Source organism: Nipponia nippon, unplaced genomic scaffold, assembly GCF_047370975.1.
Source record: "Nipponia nippon isolate SJK-2023a ecotype South Korea unplaced genomic scaffold, ASM4737097v1 scaffold_38, whole genome shotgun sequence".
Classification (NCBI taxonomy): Eukaryota; Metazoa; Chordata; class Aves; order Pelecaniformes; family Threskiornithidae; genus Nipponia; species Nipponia nippon.
In genome coordinates this window covers 2,326,344-2,352,384 of record NW_028262356.1, presented here as the reverse complement: position 1 = coordinate 2,352,384, position 26,041 = coordinate 2,326,344, and the positions used below count along the sequence as shown (strand labels likewise).

Genomic DNA, 26,041 nt, shown 5'->3' with positions numbered 1-26,041 from the left:
ACCCCCAAAAGGGGACCCCAGGCACCCACCCCCACTCCCCCAAAAGGGGGACCCCCCCCCCCCCCCCGGGCGATGACGTAGAGGCGGACGCGGGCACCGGCTCATTCACTTTTATACTTAAAGGCATCGGGAGGGGGGGAGGGGAATTTGGGGGGGCCCGGGGGGGTTTTGGGGGGCCCTGAGGGGGTTTAGGGGGCCCGGGTGGGTTTGGGGGGCCCCGGCTATATGGGGGTCCCTGGGGGGAGGGGGGCGGTGGGGGGAGGGGCAGGGCGCCTGGGTCTCTGCAAGGGGGGGGAAGGGGTTTGGGGGGGGGAGGGGGGAAAGTTGGGGTACCCCCCCCGCACCCCTAAATCTAAGAGGGGTCCGGGCCCCCCCCCCCGCCCCCTCCAGCTCATCCGGGGGAGTCACAGCTGGGGGGACCCCCAAAATTGGGGGGAGAACCCCAAAATCGAGGGGGAACCCCAAAAATCGAGGGAGTACCCCCAAAATTGGGGGGGGCCTAAAAAGAAGGGGGACCCTAATCATAAGGGGGGGACCCCAAAAATAAGGGGGGACCCCAAAAGAGAGGGAGCACCCCCCAAAATGGGGGGGCCCCCAAAAAGGGGAGGGGGAATGGGGGTGAAGCTTTTTGGGGGGACCCCCGTGGTTTGGGGGAGGGGAAAATGGGGGGCAATGGGGGGGGTTGGGGGAGCCCCGGTATAAAGGGGGGGCCCCCAGATTTTGGGGGGGTGTCCCCAGGTTTGGGGGGGGTGATTTTAATGAGCGGGGGAAGGCTCAAAATTGGGGGACCCCCGCAAATTGGGGGGTCCTAAGGAGGGGGGAGCCCCCCAAATCAGGGGGGGGTCCCCCGAATTAGAGGGGGGGTCTCCCAAGTGTTTAAGGGGGTGAGAGGTGGGGGGGAGCCCCCCCAAATGATGGGGAGCCCCCCCAAATCAGGGGGTCCCCCAAATCATGGGGGGGGTCTCCTAAGTAATTAATGGGGTTCCGTGGGTGGGGGGAGCCCCCCCAAATCATGGGGGGGTCTCCTAAGTAATTAATGGGGTTGGGGGGAGCGCCCCCAAATCAGGGGGTCCCCCAAATCATGGAGGGGGGGTCTCCTAAGTAATTAATGGGGTTGGGGGAGCCCCCCCAAATCATGGGGGGGGTCTCCTAAGTAATTAATGGGGTTCCGTGGGTGGGGGGAGCCCCCCCAAATCAGGGGGTCCCCCAAATCATGGGGGGGGTCTCCTAAGTAATTAATGGGGTTGGGGGGGGGAGTCCCCCCAAATCAGGGGGTCCCCCAAATCATGAAGGGGGGGGGTCTCCTAAGTAATTAATGGGGTTTGCGGGGGGGGGGAGGGACCACCCCCCCCAAAGGATGGGGACCCCCCCCCAGTGGGGGCGGGGCTCAGACGAGGGAGCCGGGGGGGGCCGGGAGGCGGAGGTCGGGGTGCAGAAAGTCGGGGTTCGTGTAGGTGAACCCCGCAAACTCGCCCTGGTCCAGCCCGGCCAGGACCAGCTGGTCGGGGGGGGTCAGCGCGGGGGGGGCCCGCGTGAAGAACTTGTCGAAGTTCTCCCCGTTACGGCCGCACTAAAGGGGGGGGGACACCCCAAAAATGAACCCCCCCGAGGGGAGCCCCAAAATGAACCCCCCCAAAGGGAGCCCCGAAAATGAACCCCCCCGAGGGGAGCCCCGAAAATGGACCCCCCCGAGGGGAGGCACGAAAGGGAGGGGGGGGACCCCAAAAATGAACCCCCCCCGAGGGGAGGCAGGAAAGGGGGGGGGGACCCCGAAAATGGACCCCCCCCGAGGGGAGCCCCAAAAATGAACCCCCCCCAAAGGGAGCCCCAAAAATGAACCCCCCCGAGGGGAGGCACGAAAGGGGGGGGGGGACGGACCCCGAAAATGGACCCCCCCAAGGGGAGGCACAAAAAGGGAGGGGGGGGACCCCGAAAATGGACCCCCCCGAGGCGATGCACGAAAAGGGAGGGGGGACCCCGAAAATGGACCCCCCCCAAAGGGAGCCCCAAAAATGAACCCCCCCGAGGGGAGGCAGGAAATGGGGGGGGGGACCCCGAAAATGCAGCCCCCCCCAAAAGGAGCCCCAAAAATTCAGCCCCCCCCCGAAGGGAGCCCCAAAAAGGAGGGGGAGCCCCAAAAAAGGAGGGGGAACCCCCAAAAATAGGGGGGCCATAAATAGGGAGCCAAAAACCACCCCCCCAAAAGAGGGGCCCCCAACCCCCCCCCAAACGCGGGACCCCAAAAATAGGGACCCCACCCCCCCCAAAACAGGGACCCCAAAACGACCCCCCCCCCATCAGCCCCCCAAAACAGGGACCCCCAAAATGCCCCCCCCCAAAATAGGGACCCCCAACCCCCCCCCCCAAAACCAGGCATGCCCAATGGGGGGGGGGGGTCCCCCAAAATCGATGGGGGGGGAACACAGGGACAGACAGACGACCCCGGGGGGGGGACGGACGGACAGACACAGAGAGAGAGAAGCCGGGGGTTAGCGCCTGGCCCCCCCTCATTTTGGGGGTGCACCCCTTAATGCAACTGGGGGGGGCCCAGAGGGGTTTTGGGGGGTCCTGGGGGGTTTTGGGGTGCGGGGGGGGCTCCGAGGGGTCCGGGAGGGGTTTTGGGGTGGGGGGGGTCAAGGGGGGTCCTGGGGGGTTTTGGGGTGCAGGGGGGCTCAGAGGGGTCCGGGAGGGGTTTTGGGGGGTTCTGGGGGGTTTTGGGGTGCGGGGGGGGGGCTCCGAGGGGTCCGGGAGGGGTTTTGGGGTGGGGGGGGGGTCAAGGGGGGTCCTGGGGGGTTTTGGGGTGCGGGGGGGGGCTCAGAGGGGTCCGGGAGGGGTTTTGGGGTGCGGGGGGGCTCAGAGGGGTCCGGGAGGGGTTTTGGGGTGATGGGGGGGGGGGGGTCCGGGAGAGGTTTTGGGGTGGGGGGGTCAAGGGGGGTCCTGGGGGGTTTTGGGGTGCAGGGGGGGTCGAGGGGGATCCAGGAGGGGTTTTGGGGTGCTGGGGGGTGTAGGGAGCTTGGGGGGGGGGCAGATCAAGTTTGGGGGTGCCTGAGGAAACGGGGGGGGGTGTCAAGGGGGTTTTGGGGGGCTCCAGGGGGGTGGAGAGAAGATTTTGGGGTGCACTCACCGGGCGGGGGGTGAAGGGGGGGCACTTCCAGTCTTTCCAGTCTCTCCCAGTCGGTGCGCCGAAAAAAGGGGTGCTGGCGGACCTCCTGCTCCCCCCGCCCCCGCCCCCAGCCGCTTCCCGGGGTGCTTGGTCAGGAACTGGGGGGGCACGGGGGGGGGGGGTCAGACCCCCCCCGTACCCCCCAAAACCCCTGGCACCCCAAAACCACCCGGGGACCCCCCACCCCCCCCCCCCGGGGAGTAAAAGGGGTTTGGGGGGGGGTCTTAAATTGAGGGGAGCCCCCAAGGGGGGGGCACAAGAGGTTGGGGGGGGCTGGGAGGGGTTTGGGGGGGCCTCAGGATTTGGGGGGCCTCAGGATTTTGGGGGGGTCCCTGGGTTTTGGGGGGGCTCAGGATTTTGGGGGGGCCTCAGGATTTTGGGGGGTCCCTGGGTTTTGGGGGGGCTCAGGATTTTGGGGGGTCTCCGAGATTTTGGGGAGGCTTAGGATTTTGGGGGGGGTCCTAGGGATTTGGGGGAGCTCAGGATTTTGGGGGGGGTCCCCAAGTTTTTGGGGGGCTTCAGGATTTTGGGGGGGACCCTGGGTTTTGGGGGGCCCTCAGGAATATGGGGGTCCCCAAGATTTTGGGGGGGCTCAGGATTTTTGGGGGGTCCTAGGGATTTGGGGGGCTCAGGATTTTGGGGAGGTCTCCAAGTTTTTGGGGGGCTTCAGGATTTTGGGGGGTCCCCGAGATTTTGGGGGGGGGCTCAGGATTTTGGGGGGAGGCTCAGGGTTTTGGGGGGGGGCCCCTGTGGATTTGGGAGGCCCTAGGAGGGATGGGGAGGGGGTGGGGGTGGGGTGTCAGGGTTTTGGGGGGCCTTGGGGGGGGGACCCCAGGGATTTTAGGGGGACCCCAGGGCTTTTGGGGGGCCCCAGGGATTTTGGGGGGGCCCCAGGGATTTGGGGGGGCCCCCGCTCACCCCCTTGCAGATGGAGACGGCCTCGCGGGAGAGGGATTTGGGGTACGTCACCGTCTGCTCCATGATGGACTGGAAGAGCTCGTCCTCGTCCTCCCCGTCAAAGGGGGGCTGGGGGGGGGCAATCAGGCACCCCCAAAATCACAGGGCCCCCCCAAACCCCCACAGCCCCCCCAAAACCCGCACAGACCCCCCCAAACCGCCACAGCCCCCCCAAAATCACAGGGCCCCCCCAAACCCCCCCCAAACCCGCACAGACCCCCCCAAACCGCCACAGCCCCCCCAAAATCACAGGGCCCCCCCAAACCCCCACAGCCCCCCCAAATCCTCACAGCCCCCATATCCATCAAGGACACCCCCCCCCCAGCCCCCCAAATTCTCCCCAGCCCCCCCAAAATACACCAAAGTCGCCAGCCCCCCCACATCACCCCCAGGGCCCCCCCCAAATCGCCCCGAGGACCCCCAGGGCCCCCCAAATCGCCCCCAAGGTGTCCCCTGGCCCCCCTGCCCCCCCACATCACCCCCAGGGCCCCCCCCAAATCACCCCGAGGACCCCCAGGGCCCCCCAAATCGCCCCCAAGGTGTCCCCTGGCCCCCCAGCCCCCCCACATCACCCCCAGGGCCCCCCAAATCGCCCCCAAGGTGTCCCCTGGCCCCCCAGCCCCCCCACATCACCCCCAGGGCCCCCCCAAATCGCCCCCAAGGTGTCCCCTGGCCCCCCTGCCCCCCCACATCACCCCCAGGGCCCCCAAATCGCCCCCCCCACCTGCCCCGCCAGCATCTCGTAGAGCAGCACCCCAAAAGACCACCAGTCGACCGACTTCCCGTAGGGCTGGTAGGCGATGATCTGGGGGGGCAGCACCCCAACACCTGGGTCCCCTCGCTGAGAGGGAACCCCCCCCCCCAAAACCTGGGTCCCCCCCAACACCTGGGTCCCCCAAAACCTGGGTCCCCCCTGGCCACTGGGGTCCCCCCCCCAGTTCCTGGGTCCCCCAAAATGCCTGGGTGCTCCCTGGGCACCTGGGTCCCCCCAAACCCCTGCGTCCCCCCCAAACACTGGGGTCCCCCCCTGGCTGCTGGGGTCCCCCCAATTCCTGGGGTTCCCAAATGCCTGGGTCCCCCCAACCCCTGGGTCCCCCCAACCCCTGGGTCCCCCCAACACCTGGGTCCCCCCAACCCCTGGGTGCCCCCCAATCTCTGGGTCCCTCCATGCTGGGGTCCCCCCAAACCCCTGGGTCCCCCCAACACCTGGGTCCCCCCAACCCCTGGGTCCCCCCAACCCCTGGGTGCCCCCCCCAATCTCTGGGTCCCTCCATACTGGGGTCCCCCCAAACCCCTGGGTCCCCCCAACACCTGGGTCCCCCCAACCCCTGGGTGCCCCCCCCAATCTCTGGGTCCCTCCATACTGGGGTCCCCCCAAACCCCTGGGTCCCCCCAACACCTGGGTCCCCCCCAACCCCTGGGTCCCCCCAACCCCTGGGTGCCCCCCCCAATCTCTGGGTCCCTCCATGCTGGGGTCCCCCCCAACCCCTGGATCCCCCCAACCCCTGGGTCCCCCCAAACCCCTGGGTCCCCCCCAACCCCTGGGTGCCCCCCCAATCTCTGGGTCCCTCCATGCTGGGGTCCCCCCCAAACCCCTGGGTCCCCCCAACACCTGGGTCCCCCCAACCCCTGGGTGCCCCCCCCAATCTCTGGGTCCCTCCATACTGGGGTCCCCCCAAACCCCTGGGTCCCCCCAACACCTGGGTCCCCCCAACCCCTGGGTGCCCCCCCAATCTCTGGGTCCCTCCATACTGGGGTCCCCCCAAACCCCTGGGTCCCCCCAACACCTGGGTCCCCCCAACCCCTGGGTCCCCCCCAACCCCTGGGTGCCCCCCAATCTCTGGGTCCCTCCATGCTGGGGTCCCCCCAAACCCCTGGGTCCCCCCAACCCCTGGGTCCCCCCCAACCCCTGGATCCCCCCCAACCCCTGGGTGCCCCCCCAATCTCTGGGTCCCTCCATACTGGGGTCCCCCCAAACCCCTGGGCCCCCCCAACCCCTGGGTCCCCCCACCACCTGGGTCCCCCCCAACCCCTGGGTGCCCCCCCCAATCTCTGGGTCCCTCCATGCTGGGGTCCCCCCCAACCCCCTGGGGCCCCCCAACCCCTGGGTCCCCCCCAACCCCTGGGTCCCCCCAAACCCCTGGGTCCCCCCCAACCCCTGGGTGCCCCCCCAATCTCTGGGTCCCTCCATGCTGGGGTCCCCCCAAACCCCTGGGTCCCCCCAACACCTGGGTCCCCCCAATGCCTGGGTGCCCCCCAATCTCTGGGTCCCTCCATACTGGGGTCCCCCCAAACCCCTGGGTCCCCCCAACACCTGGGTCCCCCCCAACCCCTGGGTCCCCCCCAAACCCCTGGGTCCCCCCAACACCTGGGTCCCCCCCAACCCCTGGGTGCCCCCCCCAATCTCTGGGTCCCTCCATACTGGGGTCCCCCCAAACCCCTGGGTCCCCCCAACCCCTGGGTCCCCCCCAACCCCTGGATCCCCCCATGGCCGCTGGGTTCCTCTGACCCCTGGGTCCCCCCCAACCCCTGGGTCCCCCCCCCCAAACCCCCGGGTGCCCCCCCCCGGATATCGGGGTGCCCCCGCACCTCGGGGGCGATGTAATCGGGGGTCCCGCAGAAGGTGCGGGTGGTGGCCCCGGGGAACATGTTCTCCTTGCACATCCCGAAATCCGTGATCTTGACGTGACCTTGGGCGTCCAACATCACGTTGTCCAGCTTCAGATCCCTGGGGGGGGGGGGGATTTTGGGGGGGTCAGGGGGTTCAGGGGGCCCCTGGGGGGTCCCAAAGGATCGGGGGGGGGGGCTCACCGATAAATGATCCCCTTGTTGTGCAGGAAGAAGAGGCCGATGGCGATTTCGGCGGCGTAAAACCTGGGGGGGGGGGGGGATTTGGGGGGGTTTAGGGAGCCCCCCAATGGGGGGGGGGATTAGGGGACCCCCCCCCTTAGTGTGGGGGAGGGTTTAGGGGACCCCCCCCCCAAGGGGAGCTGGGGGGGATTAGGGACACCCCCCCCCCCCAGTGTCTGAGTGGGTGCCACTGGGATGGGGAGGGGTTGGGACCCCCAAATTTGAGATGGTGGGGGGGGGTCCAAGGGGTTTGGGGGTCCCCCAGGGAAGTTGGGGGCCCTGGGGGGGGAATTGGGGGGGTCCTAGGGGGAGTGGGGGGAGCCTGAGGGGGTTGGGGGTCCCCTGGGGAATTGGGGTGTCCCTTGGAGTTTGGGGTCCCTGCGGGGGGGTCTTAGAGGGGTTCTTGGAGGGTTTGGGGGTCCCTGGGGGAGTTTGGGGGTCCCTGGGGGGATTTGGGGGTCCCCGGGGGGGTTGGGGGTCCCTGGGGGAGTTTGGGGGTCCCTGGGGGGATTTGGGGGTCCCTGGGGGAGTTTGGGGGTCCCGGGGGGGATTTGGGGGTCCCCGGGGGGGTTGGGGGTCCCTGGGGGAGTTTGGGGGTCCTGGGGGGATTTGGGGGTCCCTGAGGACGTTGGGGGGTTCCCAGAGGGGTTTGGGGGTCCCCAGGTGGATTTGGGGGTCCCAGGGGGGAATTGGGGGTCCCTGGGGGGAATTAGAGGTCCCGGGGGGAGGAATTGGGGGTCCCTGGGGGGGAATTGGTGGCCCCAGGGGGGGATTTGGGGGTCCCGGGTGGGGGATTTGGGGGTCCCTGGGGGGAATTAGCGGTCCCGGGGGGAGGAATTGGGGGTCCCTGGGGGAATTGGTGGCCCCAGGGGGGGGATTTGGGGGTCCCGGGTGGGGGATTTGGGGGTCCCTGGGGGGAATTAGCGGTCCCGGGGGGAGGAATTGGGGGTCCCTGGGGGAATTGGTGGCCCCAGGGGGGGATTTGGGGGTCCCGGGTGGGGGATTTGGGGGTCCCTGGGGGGAATTAGCGGTCCCGGGGGGGATTTGGGGGTCCCGGAGGCGGAATTGGTGGCCCCAGGGCGATTCGGGGGTCCCGGGGGGATTCGGGGGTCCCGGGGGGGATTTGGGGGTCCCGGGGCTCACTCACGTGGCGTGGGGCTCCTTGAACTTGCCGACCTGCTGGATGTGGTACATGAGGTCGCCGCCGGTGACGTATTCCATGACGAAATAGAGGCGGTCCTGGGGGGGCACGGGGGGTCACCGGGATCCCCAGTGCTCCCAGTGCCCCCCCCAATTCCCCCCAGTCCCCCCCAGCACTCCCAATGCCTCCCAGTCCCCCCCCCAGGGCTCCCAATCCCTCCCAGTCCCGCCCTCCCAGTCCCCCCCAGTGCTCCCCTCCCTATGCCCCCAATCCCCCCAGTCCCCTCCAGTCCCCCCCAGTGCTCCCCTCCCTATGTCCCCCAATCCCCCCAGTCCCCCCCAGTCCCCCCCAGTGCTCCCCTCCCTATGCCCCCAATCCCCCCAGTCCCCCCCAGTCCTCCCAGTCCCTCCCCTCCCCCCAGTCCCCCCCAGTGCTCCCCTCCCTATGTCCCCCAATCCCCCCAGTCCCTCACAGTCCCCCCAGTCCCCCCAGTCCCCCCCAGTCCCTCCCACTCCCCCCAGTCCTCCCAGTCCCCCCCAGTCCCTCCCCGTCCCCCCCAGTCCCCCCCAGCGCTCCCCTCCCTATGCCCCCCAATCCCCCCAGTCCCTCCCCGTCCCCCCAGTCCCCCCCAGTCCTCCCAGTCCCTCCCCGTCCCTCCTAGTCCTCCCAGTCCCCCCCAGCGCTCCCCTCCCTATGCCCCCCAGTCCCCCCAGTCCCCCCCGTCCTCCCAGTCCCCCCAGCGCTCCCCTCCCTATCCCCCCAGTCCCCCCAGTCCCTCCCCGTCCCCCCCAGTCCCCCCCAGTCCTCCCAGTCCCCCCAGTCCCTCCCCGTCCCCCCCAGTCCTCCCAGTCCCCCCCAGTCCCCCCCCCAGTCCTCCCAGTCCCCCCCCAGTCCCTCCCCGTCCCCCCCAGTCCCCCCCCCAGTCCTCCCAGTCCCCCCCAGTCCCCCCCCCAGTCCTCCCAGTCCCCCCCCAGTCCCTCCCCGTCCCCCCCAGTCCCCCCCCCAGTCCTCCCAGTCCCCCCCAGTCCCCCCCCCAGTCCTCCCAGTCCCCCCCCAGTCCCTCCCCGTCCCCCCCAGTCCCCCCCCAGTCCTCCCAGTCCCCCCAGTGCTCCCCTCCCTATGCCCCCCAATCCCCCCAGTCCCTCCCCGTCCCTCCCAGTCCCCCCCAGTCCTCCCAGTCCCCCCAGTCCCCCCCAGTCCTCCCAGTCCCCTCCCAGTCCCTCCCCGTCCCCCCCAGTCCCCCCAGCGCTCCCCTCCCTATGCCCCCCAATCCCCCCAGTCCCTCACAGTCCCCCCCAGTCCCCCCCAGTCCTCCCAGTCCCTCCCCGTCCCTCTCCGTCCCCCCTAGTCCTCCCAGTCCCCCCAGCGCTCCCCTCCCTATGCCCCCCAATCCCCCCAGTCCCCCCCCCAGTCCTCCCAGTCCCCCCCAGTCCCTCCCCGTCCCCCCCAGTCCCCCCAGTCCCCCCCAGCGCTCCCCTCCCTATGCCCCCCAGTCCCCCCAGTCCCTCCCCGTCCCCCCAGTCCCCCCAGCGCTCCCCTCCCTATGCCCCCCAATCCCCCCAGTCCCTCCCCGTCCCCCCCAGTCCCCCCCAGTCCTCCCAGTCCCCCCAGTCCCTCCCCGTCCCCCCCAGTCCCCCCCCAGTCCTCCCAGTCCCCCCAGTCCCCCCCCCAGTCCTCCCAGTCCCCCCCAGTCCCTCCCCGTCCCCCCCAGTCCCCCCCAGCGCTCCCCTCCCTATGCCCCCCAATCCCCCCAGTCCCCCCCCAGTCCCCCCCAGTCCCTCCCCGTCCCCCCCAGTCCCCCCAGCGCTCCCCTCCCTATGCCCCCCAATCCCCCCAGTCCCTCCCCGTCCCCCCCAGTCCCCCCAGTCCTCCCAGTCCCCCCCAGTCCCTCCCCGTCCCCCCCAGTCCCCCCCAGTCCTCCCAGTCCCCCCCAGTCCCTCCCCGTCCCCCCCAGTCCCCCCCAGCGCTCCCCTCCCTATGCCCCCCAATCCCCCCAGTCCCCCCCCAGTCCCCCCCAGTCCCTCCCCGTCCCCCCCAGTCCCCCCAGCGCTCCCCTCCCTATGCCCCCCAATCCCCCCAGTCCCTCCCCGTCCCCCCAGTCCCCCCCAGTCCTCCCAGTCCCCCCCCAGTCCCTCCCCGTCCCCCCCAGTCCCCCCAGTCCTCCCAGTCCCCCCCAGTCCCCCCCCCAGTCCTCCCAGTCCCCCCCAGTCCCTCCCCGTCCCCCCAGTCCCCCCCAGCGCTCCCCTCCCTATGCCCCCCAATCCCCCCAGTCCCCCCCAGTCCCCCCAGTCCCTCCCCGTCCCCCCAGTCCCCCCAGCGCTCCCCTCCCTATGCCCCCCAATCCCCCCAGTCCCTCCCCGTCCCCCCCAGTCCCCCCCAGTCCTCCCAGTCCCCCCCAGTCCCTCCCCGTCCCCCCCAGTCCCCCCCCAGTCCTCCCAGTCCCCCCAGTCCCCCCCCAGTCCTCCCAGTCCCCCCCAGTCCCTCCCCGTCCCCCCAGTCCCCCCCAGTCCCTCCCAGTCCCCCCAGTCCCCCCAGCGCTCCCCTCCCTATGCCCCCCAGTCCCCCCAGTCCCCCCCAGTGCCCCCAGCACCCACGGTGGTCTGGAAGGTGGAGTGGAGGTGGGTGAGGAAGTGGGGGCGCGGGCCCAGGGCCAGCACCCTGCGCTCCACCATGGTGCAGGCGGCGTCGTCGTCCTGCACCACCACGTCCTTCTTCAGGATCTTGATGGCGAAGAGCTCGGAGGTGCCCCGGCGCTCGGCCAGCATCACCTGGGGGGGACCCCGGGGTTTGGGGGGCCCCGGGAGGGGGGGACCCCGGGGGGGGGGGGACCCGGGGGTTGGGGGGACCCGGGGGTTGGGGGGACACGGGGGGGGGACCCGGGGTTGGGAGGACCCAGGGGTTTGGGGGGACACAGGGAGTTGGGGGGACCCAGGGGTTTGGGGGACACAGGGGTTGGGGGCCCCGGGAGGGGGGGGACACAGGGAGGGGGGGGGACCCGGGGGTTTGGGGGGGACCCGGGGGTTGGGGGGACACAGGGGTTGGGGGGCCCCGGGAGGGGGGACACAGGGAGGGGGGGGACCCCGGGGTTTGGGGGGACACAGGGGGAGGGGACCCCGGGGGGGGGGACCCGGGGGTTTGGGGGGAACCGGGGGTTTGGGGGGACCCAGGGGTTGGGGGGCCCCGGGAGGGGGCGGAGGGACCCGGGGGGGGGGACCCGGGGTTGGGGGAGACCCGGGGGTTTGGGGGGACCCAGGGGTTGGGGGGGCCCCGGGAGGGGGGGGACACAGGGAGGTAGGGGACCCCGGGGGGGGGGACCCGGGGGTTGGGGGGACCCAGGGGTTTGGGGGGACACAGGGGTTGGGGGGCCCCGGGAGGGGGGGGGACACAGGGAGGGGGGGGACCCCGGGGTTTGGGGGGACACAGGGGGGAGGGGACCCCGGGGGGGGGGGACCCGGGGGTTTGGGGGGTACCGGGGGTTTGGGGGGACCCAGGGGTTGGGGGGCCCCGGGAGGGGGGCGGGGGGACCCGGGGGGGGGGACCCGGGGGTTGGGGGAGACCCGGGGGTTTGGGGGGACCCAGGGGTTGGGGGGCCCCGGGAGGGGGGGACACAGGGAGGTAGGGGGGACCCGGGGGTTGGGGGGGACCCGGGGGTTTGGGGGGACCCCGGGGTTTGGGGGGCCCCGGGAGGGGGGGGGACCCCGGGGGTTGGGGGGCACCCAGGGGTTGGGGGGGAACCAGGGGTTGGGGGGACCCAGGGGTTTGGGGGGACACAGGGAGGGGGGACCCCGGGGGTTTGGGGGGACCCAGGGCTTGGGGGGACCCAGGGGTTGGGGGGACCCCGGGGTTTGGGGGGACCCAGGGGTTTGGGGGGACCCAGGGGTTTCTGGGGGACCCCGGGATTGGGGGGCCCGGGGGTTTGGGGGGACCCAAGGCTTTGGGGGGACCCAGGGCTTTGGTGGGACCCCGGGAGGGGGGGGACCCCGGGGGAGGGGGGACCCAGGGGTTTGGGGGGCACCCAGCGTTTGGGACCCGGGGCTTTGGGGGGACCCCGGGATTGGGGGGACCCCGGGATTGGGGGGGACCCCAGGTACCCAGGGGGACCAAGGGACTGGGGGGACCTGGGGACTGGGGGGCACCCGGGGTTTGGGGGGACCCCGGGATTGGGGGGGATCCCAGGTACCCGGGGGGACCCAGGATTGGGGGGGGGGACACCAGTGGTCGGGAGGGACCCAGGTGTCCAGGGGCTCCCCAGCCATGTGGTGGCCCCCCTCAGCCATGTGGTGGCCCCCCAGCCCTTTGGTGGCCCTCCAGCCATGTGGTGGCCCCCCTCAGCCATGTGGTGGCCCCCCAGCCCTTTGGTGGCCCTCCAGCCATGTGGTGGCCCCCCTCAGCCATGTGGTGGCCCCCCAGCCCTTTGGTGGCCCCCCAGCCATGTGGTGGCCCCCCAGCCGTTTGGTGGCCCCTCCACCCCTTTGGTGGCCCCCCCAGCCCTTTGGTGACCCCCCCAGCCACGTGGTGGTCCCCCCAGCCCTGTGGTGGCCCCCCAGCCCTTTGGTGGCCCCCCCAGCCGTTCGGTGGCCCCCGCGCCCACCTTGCCGAAGCTGCCCTTGCCCAGCACCATGAGGAAGGTGAAGTCGCCCAGGTGGGAGCGGCCGGGGCCGAAGAAGCCGCGTTTGGGGTCGGTGGGGCTGGGGGACGGTGAAGGCCCCGGCGAGGGGCCCGGCCCTCGGCGCACCTTCTGGGGGTCAAAGGGCAAAGATTAGGGGTCAGGGGTCACGGGGGTCAAGGTCATTGGGTCGGGGTCAGAGGGGTTCAAGGTCATGGGGGTTGCGGGGGGTCCTGGGGCCGTGGTGCAGGTTTAGGGGTCATGGGGGGGTCAGAAGTGATGCAGGGGTCAAGGGTCAGGGGTCATGGAGGTTGGGGTCATGGGGGTCAGGGGTGACGGGGGGCAGGGGGGCAAGGTTTTTGGGTTTGGGTCAGAGGGGTCCAAGGTCATGGGGGTTGGGGGGGTCCTGGGGCCGTGGTGCAGGTTTGGGGTCATGGGGGGGTCAGAGGTGATGCAGGGGTTAAGGGTTGGGGTCAAGGGTCAGCGGTCATGGAGGTCGAGGTCATGGGGTTGGGGTCATGGAGGTCATGGGCATCAAGGTCATTGGGTCGGGGTCGGAGGGGTCCAAGGTCATGGGGGTTGGGGGGTCCTGGGGCCGTGGTGCAGGTTTAGGGGTCATGGGGGGACAGGGGTGATGCAGGGGTCAAGGGTCATGGAGGTCGGGATCATGGGGTCGGGGTCTGGGGGTCAGGGGTCATTGGGTCGGGGTCAGAGGGGTCCAAGGTCACGGCCCTTTGCCCCCGAGGGGGCTTTTACCTCGTAGAGCTCCAGGGGGTAATTACAGGCCTGGAAGAGACGAAGGCGCCATCGGGGGGTCCGGGGGTCCCGGGGGGTCCGGGGGTCCCAGGGGGTCCCAGGGGTCCCGGGGGGTCCGGGGGTCCCCAGGGGATCGGGGGGGGGGGGGGGTCTGACCTCGAACTTGGGCCGGAGGCCGCAGTCGTCGGTGTCGGCCACGGGGACGTTGTAGTACTCGCCCTCCTCCTGGTTCAGCAGCTTGAACCTGGGGGGGACGGGGGGGACGGGGGGACAGAGGGGGACAGGGGGACAGGGGGGGACAGGGGGACGGGGGGACATGGGGGGACAGGGGGACGGGGGGGACAGGGGGACATGGGGGGGACAGGGGGACGGGGGGACGGGGGGACGGGGGGGACGGGGGGACATGGGGGGGACAGGGGGACGGGGGGGGATGGGGGATATGGATTTGGGGGGGGTCCCCTGTGCAGGGTCCCCCGTGCAAGATCCCTGTGCAAGATCCCAGTACGGGGTCCCCGTGCAAGATCCCAGTACAAGGTCCCCATGCGAGGTCCCCGTGCAAGGCCCCCGTGCAAGACCCCAGTACGAGGCCCCCGTGCAAGGCCCCCGTGCAAGATCCCAGTATGGGGTCCCCGTGCAAGATCCCAGTACAAGGTCCCCATGCGAGGTCCCCGTGCAAGGCCCCCGTGCAAGATCCCAGTACGGGGTCCCCGTGCAAGATCCCAGTACGAGGCCCCCGTGCAAGATCCCAGTACGGGGTCCCCGTGCAAGACCCCAGTACAAGGCCCCCGTGCAAGGCCCCCGTGCAAGATCCCAGTACAAGGCCCCCATGCGAGGCCCCCGTGCAAGGCCCCCGTGCAAGGCCCCAGTACGAGGCCCCCACGCGTGCGCCTCCCCGTGCGAGGCCCTCGTGCGAGGCGCTCACCAGCCGTCCACGTGGCCCTTGAGCAGCTCGGCCACCCCGAAGCTCATGGCGCCCATGAAGTCGTTGCGGGAGGTGCGGTCCCAGTCCCACACCTCCACCGACAGCCGCCGCTCCGCGTCGCCCGGCCGCAGGGTGCTGCGGGGGCCGGCACGCGCGTCACGCACGCGCCGGCCTCGTGCGGCCCTGGTGACCCCCCCCCCGGTGCACAACCCCCGTGCACAACCCCGGTGCACAGCCCTGGTGACCCCCCATTGCACAACCCTGGTGCACAACCCCCGTGCACAGCCCTGGTGACCCCCCCATTGCATAACCCTGGTGCACAACCCCCGTGCACGGCCCTGGTGACCCCCCCATTGCACAACCCCTGTGCACAACCCCGGTGCACAGCCCTGGTGACCCCCCCCGGTGCACAACCCCCGTGCACAGCCCCGGTGCACAGCCCTGGTGACCCCCCCATTGCACAACCCCTGTGCACAGCCCCGGTGCACAGCCCTGGTGACCCCCCCATTGCACAACCCTGGTGCACAACCCCCGTGCACGGCCCTGGTGACCCCCCATTGCACAACCCTGGTGCACAACCCCGGTGCACAACCCCGGTGCACAACCCCCGTGCACGGCCCTGGTGACCCCCCCATTGCACAACCCTGGTGCACAACCCCCGTGCACGGCCCTGGTGACCCCCCCGGTGCACAACCCCCGTGCACAATCCCCGTGCACAACCCCGGTGCACAACCCCCGTGCACGGCCCTGGTGACCCCCCCATTGCACAACCCCTGTGCACAACCCCGGTGCACAGCCCTGGTGACCCCCCCCGGTGCACAACCCCCGTGCACAACCCCCGTGCACGGCCCTGGTGACCCCCCCATTGCACAACCCTGGTGCACAACCCCCGTGCACAGCCCTGGTGACCCCCCCATTGCACAACCCTGGTGCACAACCCCTGTGCACAACCCCCGTGCACGGCCCTGGTGACCCCCCGGTGCACAACCCCCGTGCACAGCCCCGGTGCACGGCCCCGGTGACCCCCCCATTGCACAACCCTGGTGCACAACCCCGGAGCACAACCCTAGAGACCCCCCCCATTGCACAACCCCCGTGCACAACCCCGTTGCACAGCCCCGGTGAACCCCCCCCACCTCACACAACCCCTTTGCACACCCACCCCCTCGCACACCCCTCGTGCAAAACCCCTCCTTCCTTGCACGCCCGCAAACCCCATGCCGCTGCTGTGCCGGGGCCACCTTGCACAAGGGTTTGCACAAGGGTTTGCAGGAGGGTTTGCACGAGTTGCACGAGGGTTTGCATACGGACTTGCATGAGGGTTTGCACGAGTTGCACGAGGGTTTGCCTGCGGACTTGCACAAGGGTTTGCACGAGGGTTTGCACAAGGGTTTGCATGAGGATTTGCACGAGGGTTTGCACGCGGACTTGCAGGAGGGTTTGCACAAGGGTTTGCAGGAGGATTTGCATGCGGACTTGCACAAGGGTTTGCACGCGGGTTTGCACGCGGGTTTGCACAAGTTGCATGAGGGTTTGCACGCGGACTTGCACAAGGGTTTGCATGCGGACTTGCACAAGGGTTTGCATGAGGATTTGCACGAGGGTTTGCACGCGGACTTGCAGGAGGGTTTGCACAAGGGTTTGCAGGAGGATTTGCATGCGGACTTGCACAAGGGTTTGCACGCGGGTTTGCACAAGTTGCATGAGGGTTTGCACGCGGACTTGCACAAGGGTTTGCAGGAGGATTTGCATGCGGACTTGCACAAGGGTTTGCACGCGGGTTTGCACAAGTTGCATGAGGGTTTGCACGCGGACTTGCACAAGGGTTTGCATGCAGACTTGCACGCGGGCTCGCACGCGGACTTGCACAAGGGTTTGCACGCGGGCTCGCACGCGGGCTCACAAGAGGAAGGCCTCGTTCCAGACGGGGTTGAGGGTGGCCTTCACCGTCCGCGTCTTCTGCTTGGAGAGGTTCTTGGGGTCGGGGATCAGCTTCAGCTTCACGTAGGGATCCGAGAGGCCGTTGGGATCCATCGGGATCAGGTTCCGCGCCTCCCCCACTGCGGGGGCACCCAGGCGTCCGGGGGGGGCGGGAGCCCAGGGATGGGGGGGTCTGGGGGTTTGGGGGGACCCAGGGGTTTGGGGGGGCAGGGGTTTGGGGGGGACCCAGGGGGTTGGGGGGGGCAGGGATGGGGGGGTCTGGGGGTTTGGGGGGGACTCAGGGGTTTGGGGGGCAGGGATGGGGGGGCCCTGGGGTTTGGGGGGGCCCAGGGGTTTGGGGGGGCAGGGATGGGGGGGTCTGGGGGTTTGGGGGGACCCAGGGGTTTGGGGGGCAGGGATGGGGGGGCCCTGGGGTTTGGGGGGCTCAGGGGTTTGGGGGGCAGGGATGGGGGGGTGTGGGGGTTTGGGGGGGACCCAGGAATGGGGGGGCCCAGGGGTTTGGGGGGCAGGGATGGGGGGGGTCTGGGGATTTGGGGGGGACCCAGGAATGGGGGGCCCTGGGGTTTGGGGGGTCTCAGGGGTTTGGGGGGCAGGGATGGGGGGCAGGGGGTTTGGGGGGCTCAGGGGTTTGGGGGGGCAGGGATGGGGGGGTCTGGGGATTTGGGGGGACCCAGGAATGGGGGGCCCTGGGGTTTGGGGGGGCTCAGGGGTTTGGGGGGGCAGGGATGGGGGGGCAGGGGTTTGGGGGGGACCCAGGGGGTTGGGGGGGGCAGGGATGGGGGGGTCTGGGGGTTTGGGGGGGACCCAGGAATGGGGGGCTCAGGGGTTTGGGGGGCAGGGATGGGGGGTCTGGGGGTTTGGGGGGACCCAGGAATGGGGGGCCCTGGGGTTTGGGGGGCTCAGGGGTTTGGGGGGGCAGGGATGGGGGGGCAGGGGTTTGGGGGGACCCAGGGGGTTGGGGGGGCAGGGATGGGGGGGTCTGGGGGTTTGGGGGGGCTCAGGGGTTTGGGGGGGGCAGGGATGGGGGGGTCTGGGGATTTGGGGGGACCCAGGAATGGGGGGCCCTAGGGTTTGGGGGGGCTCAGGGGTTTGGGGGGCAGGGATGGGGGGGCAGGGGTTTGGGGGCACTCAGGAATGGGGGGGACCCAGGTTTTTGGGGGCACCCAGATGTTGGGGGGCAGCGGGGGGGGGGGAGGGGCACCCAGATGTTGGGGGGCACGGGGGGGGGGGGGTGGGGGGTACCGGTGACGTGGAGCTGCTCCCCCGGCAGCGCCTGGATGCGGAGCTGGAGGCGGCCGCGGCGCTCGGTGTGGTCGACGCCGCAGAGGCTGGGGACGCTTTGCACGCAGCGCTTGTGCACGTTCATCTCGCAGCCTGCGCGGGCCCCGCCTCAGCGCCTCGCACGGGGCTCGCACGGGCCTCGCACGGGCCTCGCACGGGCCTCCGTGAGCCTCGCACGGGGCTCGCACGGGGTTTTGCACAGGCGCCGCGTGGGCGTTGCACGAGGCCTTGCACGGCTCTCGCGTGGGCATTGCACGCGCCTTGCACGGGGCCTTGCACGGGCATCACACGAACCTTGCACAGGGTTTTGCACACGCCTTGCACGGGGCCTTGCACAGGCATCACATGAGCCTTGCACGGGGCCTCGCACGGAGTTTTGCACAGGCGCCGCGTGGGCGTTGCACGAGGCCTTGCACGGGTCTCGCGTGGGCATTGCACGCGCCTTGCACGGGGCCTTGCACGGGGCCTTGCACGGGCATCACACGAACCTTGCACAGGGTTTTGCACAGGCATTGCGCGGGGTTTTGCACAGGCGCCGCGTGGGCGTTGCACGAGGCCTTGCACGGGGCCTTGCACAGGTCTTGCACAGGGCCTTGCACAGGCATCACATGAGCCTTGCACGGGGCCTTGCACGGGGTTTTGCACAGGCGCCGCGTGAGTGTTGCACGAGGCCTTGCACGGGCCTCACGTGGGCATTGCATGCGCCTTGCACGGGGCCTTGCACGGGGTTTTGCACAGGCGCCGCATGGGCGTTGCACGAGGCCTTGCACGGGTCTCGCGTGGGCATTGCACGCGCCTTGCACGGGGCCTTGCACAGGTCTTGCACAGGGCCTTGCACAGGCATCACATGAGCCTTGCTCGGGGCCTCGCACGGGGTTTTGCACAGGCGCCGCGTGGGCATTGCACGCGCCTTGCACGGGGCCTTGCACGGGCATCACACGAACCTTGCACAGGGTTTTGCACAGGCATCGCACGAGGTCTCGCACGGGCATCGTGTGGGGTTTTGCACGGGCCTTGCACAGGCCTTGCACGGGGTTTCGCACGGGCCTGGCACGCGCCTCACGCGGGCATCGCCCGAAGCCTTGCACAAGCATCGCCCGAAGCCTTGCACGGGGTTTCGCACGGGCCTCGCCCGCAGCTCACGAGCCTTGCGCGAGCGTCGCGCACCCGCACGCTGCACCCAGGCCTCGCCCGGCGCCCCTCGCACGAGCGCTTTGCACGCGCCCCTCGCGCGCGCACTTTGCACGAGCACTTTCCCCTCGCGCGCGCACTTCGCACGAGCACCTCGCGCCTCCCCCCGCCCCGCCGGCGGCCCCTCGCTCCCCCGCCCCGTCGCACGCCCTCCCCGCCCGCCCTCGTGCGTCGCACACTCACACGAGCACTTCATGCCCTGGTGCACGAGGCCGTAGAGCAGCGAGCCGCAGTGGTCGCAGAAGGTGGGGCTGCTGTAGCTGTGCAACTTGAACTTGTGCTTGTTCCGGGGGTCCTGGGGGGGGTGGGGGTGGGCACGCGCGCGTGCAAGGCCGGCGCACGGGTTGGGGGGAGGGGACGACAAAATGGCCGCCTCCTCGCACGAGGACGTGCACGAGGATGCGTGACACCCCCCCCCCCCCCCCAATTTTAGGCCAAGGACGCCCCGATCTGGGTCACGGGGCCCCGCTGGGGGGGGGGGTAAAATTTAGCAGGTGAAACTGGGACGGACGGGGGGGGGGGGGGGGGGGGGGCGATGACAACACACACGACCCCTCCCCCACCCTAGAGGGGACCCAAACGTCCGGGACCCCCCCACCCATGGCCCCGGGACCCCCACCCATGGCCCAGGGACCCCCACCCAGGGACTGCGACCCCCACCCAGGGACCCAGGCATCCAGGACCCCCACCCATGGCCCCAGACCCCACCCATGGCCCAGGACCCCCACCCAGGGACTGGGGAACCCCACCCATAGACCCAGGACCCCCGCCCATGGCCCAGGACCCCCACCCATGGGTTGGGGACCCCCACCCATAGACCCAGGACCCCCACCCATGGACTGGGGACCCCCACCCAGAGACCCAGGACCCCTGCCCATGGCCCAGAACCCCCACCCATGGACTGGAGACCCCCACCCATAGACCCAGGACCCCCACCCAGGGACTGGGGACCCCCACCCAGGGACCCAGGACCCCCACCCATGGCCCAGGACCCCCACCCAGGGACTGGGGACCCCCACCCAGGGACCCAGGCCACTCACGTCCGTCTGCGGCCCCTTCCCGGCCCCCGGACACTCGAAGGTGACGAACTCATGGCAGCGCTTGTGCACCACGAAGCTGCAGACTGGGGGGGGGGGGGGGGGCCAGGGGGTGCGGCCCCCCCCAAATAACCCCAGGGCCCCCCCCGATCCCCCCCAGACCCCAAACACCCCCCAGGGCCCCCCCCAGACCCCCAAAACCCCCAGAACCCCCCCAAATCCCCCCCGACCCCCCCCAAATAACCCCAGGGCCCCCCAGGGCCCCCAAAACCCCCAGGACCCCCCAAATCCCCCCAGACCCCAAACACCCCCAAATCCACCTCAGCCCCCCAAATGCCCCCCCGGACTCCCCAAATCCCCCCTGGGATCCCCCAAATACCCCCCCCAACAAATACCCCCCGAGACCCCAAATATGCCCCAGGGACCCCCAAAATCCCCCCCAGGGACCCCAAAATCCCCCCCAGGGACCCCAAATTCTCCTTGGGACCCCCAAAATCCCCCCAGGACCCCCAAAATCCCCCCAGGGACCCCAACCCCCCGAGACCCCCAAATCCCTCCTGGGACCCCCCAAACCCCCCGACCCCCCCCCCAAAAATCCCCCTGCCTGTTGCTTAGCAACCGCCATCGCTGCCAGGCAACGCTTGCCTGGCAACCGCTGCCTGTCAATCATCGCCCAGGCCCCACCCGCAGCCCCCCCATTCCAGACACCCCCCCACCCCCAAAAGCTTTGGGGACCCAGGCGTCCGGGGGACCCAATTCCATGGGGGGGGGGGCTAAGAGGGGGTCCTATGGGTGCTGGGGGGGTCCCGGGGGGTCCCATGGGTGCTGGGGGGGTCCTATGGGTGCTGGGGGGGTAGGGGGCTCCCTGGGGGGTTCTGTGGGTGCTGGGGGGGTGGGGGTAGGGGGCTCCCTGGGGGGTCCCATGGGTGCTGGGGGGGGTCCCAGAGGGGTCCTATGGGTGCTGGGGGGGGTGGGGGTAGGGGGCTCCCTGGGGGGTCCCATGGGTGCTGGGGGGGTCCCAGAGGGGTCCTATGGGTGCTGGGGGGCTCTCAGGGGGGTCCTATGGGTGCTAAGGGGGGTCTGGGGGGCTCTGGAGGGGACCCATGGGTGCTGGGGGGGTGCTGGCAGGTCCTATGGGTGCCAGGAGGGGTCTGGGGGGTCTGGGGGTCCCTGGGGGCCCCATGGGTGCTGGGGGGTCTCTGGGGGGGGTCCCATGGGTGCAGGGGGGATCGAGGGGGTCCCTGGGGGCACCCATGGGTGCTGGGGGGGTCTCTGGGGGGGGTCCCATGGGTGCAGGGGGATCGAGGGGGTCCCTGGGGGCACCCATGGGTGCTGGGGGTCCCCGGGGTGCTGGGGGGTCCCATGGGTGCCCGGGCGGGGGCGCGGGGGGCTCACCCATGCACTGCAGCCCCTGCTTCCCGATGCCCCTGGGGAGGAGAGCGGCGCCGTCAGCCCCAGGTGTCACGAGCGGCCCCGGCCTCAGCAGGGGCCCAGACGCCTGGGTCCACGGGGTCCACTTGACCTTGACACCCGGGTCTACGGGGTCTCCTTGACCCTGACACCGGCGTCTATGGGTCCCTGGGGTCCACTTGACCTTGACACCTGGGGTCTCTGTGGTCCACTTGACCTTGACACCCGGGTCTACGGGGTCCACTTGACCCTGACACCTGGGTCCATGGGTCCACTTGACCTTGAAACCCAGGTCTATGTGGTCCACTTGACCCTGACGCCCAGGTCTATGGGTCCCTGGGGTCCATTTGACCTTGACACCCGGGTCTCTGGGGTGCACTTGACCTTGAGACCCGGGTGTATGGGGTCTACTTGACCCTGACACCTGCATCTATGGGTCCCTGGGGTCCACTTGACCTTGACACCCGGGTCTCTGGGGTGCACTTGACCTTGAGACCCGGGTCTACGGGGTCCACTTGACCCTGACACCTGCGTCTATGGGTCCCTGGGGTCCACTTGACCTTGACACCCGGGGTCTACGGGGTCCACTTGACCCTGACACCTGGGTCCATGGGTCCACTTGACCCTGACACGTAGGTCTATGGGGTCTGCAGGTCCTGGACACCCGGGTCCATGGGTCCTTGGGGTCCACTTGACCTTGACACCCGGGCCTATGGGGTCCACTTGACCTTGACACCTGCGTCTATGGGGTCCATTTGACCTTGAAACCCAGGTCTATGTGGTCCACTTGACCCTGACGCCCAGGTCTATGGGTCTCTGGGGTCCACTTGACCTTGACACCTGGGTCTATGGGGTCCACTTGACCTTGAAACCCGGGTCCATGGGTCCACTTGACCCTGACACGTAGGTCTATGGGGTCTGCAGGACCTGGACACCCGGGTCCATGGGTCCTTGGGGTCCACTTGACCTTGACACCCGGGCCTATGGGGTCCACTTGACCTTGAAACCCGGGTCTATGGGTCCACTTGACCCTGACACCTGCGTCTATGGGTCCCTGGGGTCCACTTGACCTTGACACCTGGGTCCATGGGTCCACGGGTCCACTTGACCCTGACACGTAGGTCTATGGGGTCTGCAGGACCTGGACACCCGGGTCCATGGGTCCTTGGGGTCCCCTTGACCTTGACACCCGGGTCTCTGGGGTGCACTTGACCTTGACACCCGGGCCTATGGGGTCCATTTGACCTTGACACCCGGGTCTATGGGTCCACTTGACCCTGACACCCGGGTCCATGGGTCCACTTGACCCTGACACGTAGGTCTATGGGGTCTGCAGGACCTGGACACCCGGGTCCATGGGTCCTTGGGGTCCACTTGACCTTGACACCCGGGCCTATGGGGTCCACTTGACCTTGACACCTGCGTCTATGGGGTCCATTTGACCTTGAAACCCAGGTCTATGTGGTCCACTTGACCCTGACGCCCAGGTCTATGGGTCCCTGGGGTCCACTTGACCTTGACACCTGGGTCTATGGGGTCCACTTGACCCTGACACCTGCGTCTATGGGTCTCTGGGGTCCACTTGACCTTGACACCCGGGCCTATGGGGTCCACTTGACCTTGACACCCGGGCCTATGGGTCCACTTGACCCTGACACCTGGGTCCATGGGTCCACTTGACCCTGACACGTAGGTCTATGGGGTCTGCAGGACCTGGACACCCGGGTCCATGGGTCCTTGGGGTCCCCTTGACCTTGACACCCGGGTCTCTGGGGTGCACTTGACCTTGACCCGGGCCTACGGGGTGCCCGGGGCGGCGGGGGGGCCCTCACCAGATGAAGTCGGTGCAGTGGCTGCAGAAGGTCGGCTGCTTGAAGAAGCGGGCGGTGAAGCGGTGGCTCTTCACCTCGTGGACCACCTTGTGCCGCAGGGCCCCGCGGCGGCAGAAGAGCGGCCGCGCCGTCCCGCGCTCCCCCTCCGGCCCCGCCAGCGCCATCCGAGCCCCGGACGGACCCCCGGACGGACGGACCCCCGGACAGACGGACCCCCGGACGGACGGACCCCCGGACGGGGCTGCGGGGGAAAAGAGAGGGGCGGAGGTGGGGGTGCGCGGCCGCGGAGGCGCGGAGGGACGGGGGGAGGCGCGGGCGGAGGCACGGACAGACCCACGGACACGGGGGTTGACCCGTGGGTTGCGCGGATGGACTCACGGACAGACCGGCGGAGGCGGGGATGGAGCCACGGAGGCATGGATGGAGCCACGGACAGACCCACGGACGCGTGGATGGACCCACGGACAGACCCACGGAGGCAGGGATGGAGCCACGGACAGACCCACGGACACGTGGATGGACCTATGGATGCGTGGATGGACCCACAGACGCGTGGATGGGCTCACAGACCCATGGAAGGAGCCACGGACAGACCCACGGACATGGGGACGGACCCACGGACACGTGGATGGACCCACGGACACATGGAAGGACCCACGGACAGACCCACGGAGGCAGGGATGGAGCCACGGACAGACCCACGGACACGTGGATGGACCTATGGATGCGTGGATGGACCCACAGACGCGTGGGTGGAGCCACGGACAGACCTACGGACATGGGGACCGACCCACAGACACGTGGATGGGCTCACAGACAGACCCACGGACACGGGGACGGACCCACGGACACGTGGATGGACCCAAGGACATGTGGATGGACCCACGGACAGACCCACGGACACGGGGACGGACCCACGGACACATGGAAGGACCCACGGACAGACCCACGGACATGGGGACGGACCCACGGACACGTGGATGGACCCACGGACGCGTGGAAGGACCCACGGACGGACACACGGACAGGCCCACGGACGCGTGGATGGACCTATGGATGCATGGATGGAGCCACGGACAGACCCACGGACGCGGGGACGGACCCCCGGACACGGGGACGGACGCACGGACACACGGACAGACGCGCGCACGCACAGACGGACCGACAGACACGTGGACGGACCCACAGACACGCAGGAGGGCTCCCAGACCCACGGACCCCCGGACGGACCCCCGGAGCCACGGACAGACCCGCGGAGGGACAGACGGACCCACAGAGGGACAGACGGACCCGCGGATGGACAGACAGACCCGCGGAGGGACAGACGGACCCGCGGAGCCGCCCCCGGTGGGTGACTCACAGCCGCCCCCGGTCGGGGCTGCACCCACCCACCCGCTCGCCCACGGACGGACCCACGGACGGACCCACGGACAGACCACGGACACGCAGCTCTGGGCACGGACAGACCCACGGACAGACCCACGGACAGACACACAGACGGACCCACGGACGGACCCACAGGCAGACCCACGGACAGACCACGGACAGACACACAGACGGACCCACGGACGGACCCACGGACAGACACACAGACGGACCCACGGACGGACCCACGGACGGACCCACGGACAGACCACAGACAGACACACAGACGGACCCACGGACGGACCCACGGACGGACCCACGGACAGACCACAGACAGACACACAGACGGACCCACGGACACGCAGCTCTGGGCACAGACAGACCCACGGACGGACCCACGGACAGACTCACGGACACGCAGCTCCGGGCACGGACGGACCCACGGACGGAGCCGTGGCCGGGCGGAGGGGCCCACGGAGGGGGTGAGGGGACGGACAGACGGACGGACGGGGGCGGGGGACAGACGGACCCACGGACGGACCCACGGACGGGGCGGGGGGGGGACGGACCCACGGACCGACCTGCAGCCGCCGGACAGACGGACAGCGGCCCCGCAGCAGCCGGGAGGGAGGGGCGGGGCGTGGTCGGGGAGGGGGCGTGGTCTGGGTGGGAGGCGGAGCCAAGGGAAGGGGCGGGGCCACGGGGGCGCGCCCCAGCCCTGCGGCAAGGGAAGGGAGGGGTGGGGCTGGGGGGGCGTGGTCGCCTGGAGAGGGGCGGGGTTTGGCTTAAAGGGGACGCGTCGCTTTTTTGGGGGTGGGGGGCGGCGGGGGGGGGGGGAGGGGCAGCCCGGCCGCCTGGGGGTGGGGGGTGGGGGGAGAAGGGGCAGCCCCCCCACCCCCACCCTTCCCCCACCCGAGGGGACCCAGGCGCGCGAGAAAGGGGGACAGGTCCCGGGGGGGGCCCAGACCCAGATTTGCCGAAAGGGGGGCGGGGGGAGGGGCAGGAGAGGGGGGAGGGGCAGGGCCGGTCGCCTGGGGCCCTCCCCCACCCCCCACCCCCGGGGGACCCAGGCGTGGAGGAGGGGAGGGGGGGGGAGGGGGCGTCTCCCGTGGCCCCCCCACCCCAAAGAGCCAGGATGAGCGCTGGGGGCGAGGCCTAGATCGGGCGAGGCCACGCCCACTGATGGGGCTCCGCCCAGTTATCCCCGCCCACAGGGGGCCCCCGCCCCCCGGTGCCACCCCCCCCCGCCCCCCGTGCCCCCCCCCACAAACGGGCAGCGGCTCCTTTAAGAAGCACGGAGTCTCTTTAATGAGAGTTAAGGCTGCGGCGGCCCCTTTAAGGCGCCCCCCCCCTTTAAGGCGCCCCCACCCCCCCTTAAGGCCTTGGCGGTTCCCCCCCCCATAAGGGCCCGATCCTGCCCCGGTGGGGGGGTCCAGGACCCCTATAAGGGCCCGATCCTGCCCCAGGCGGGGTCCATGACCCCCCAAGGGCCTGATCCTGCCCCGGGGGGGGGACCCAGACCCCCCTAAGGGCCCGATCCTGCCCTGGGGAGGTGCCTATGACGCCCGTAAGGGCCCGATCCTGCCCCA

The 26,041-nt window shown here is 70.2% G+C and overlaps 1 protein-coding gene across 1 annotated transcript; it reads right to left on the bottom strand.

The window, feature by feature from the left end:
* Positions 1-867: 867 nt before the first annotated feature.
* PRKCG (protein kinase C gamma) lies at positions 868-25,042 on the bottom strand. Its single transcript, XM_087773170.1, is given in 22 exon segments — positions 868-1,570; positions 3,125-3,146; positions 3,148-3,219; positions 3,221-3,261; positions 4,082-4,189; positions 4,845-4,925; positions 6,710-6,848; positions 6,932-6,994; positions 8,118-8,209; positions 10,706-10,879; positions 12,703-12,849; positions 13,474-13,503; positions 13,630-13,717; positions 14,396-14,530; positions 16,299-16,455; positions 17,579-17,710; positions 18,992-19,103; positions 19,849-19,931; positions 21,241-21,272; positions 23,088-23,328; positions 23,466-23,609; positions 25,034-25,042. Coding segments are annotated over 21 exon segments (2,172 nt in total). The 5' UTR covers positions 23,506-23,609; positions 25,034-25,042; the 3' UTR covers positions 868-1,387.
* Positions 25,043-26,041: the final 999 nt, after the last annotated feature.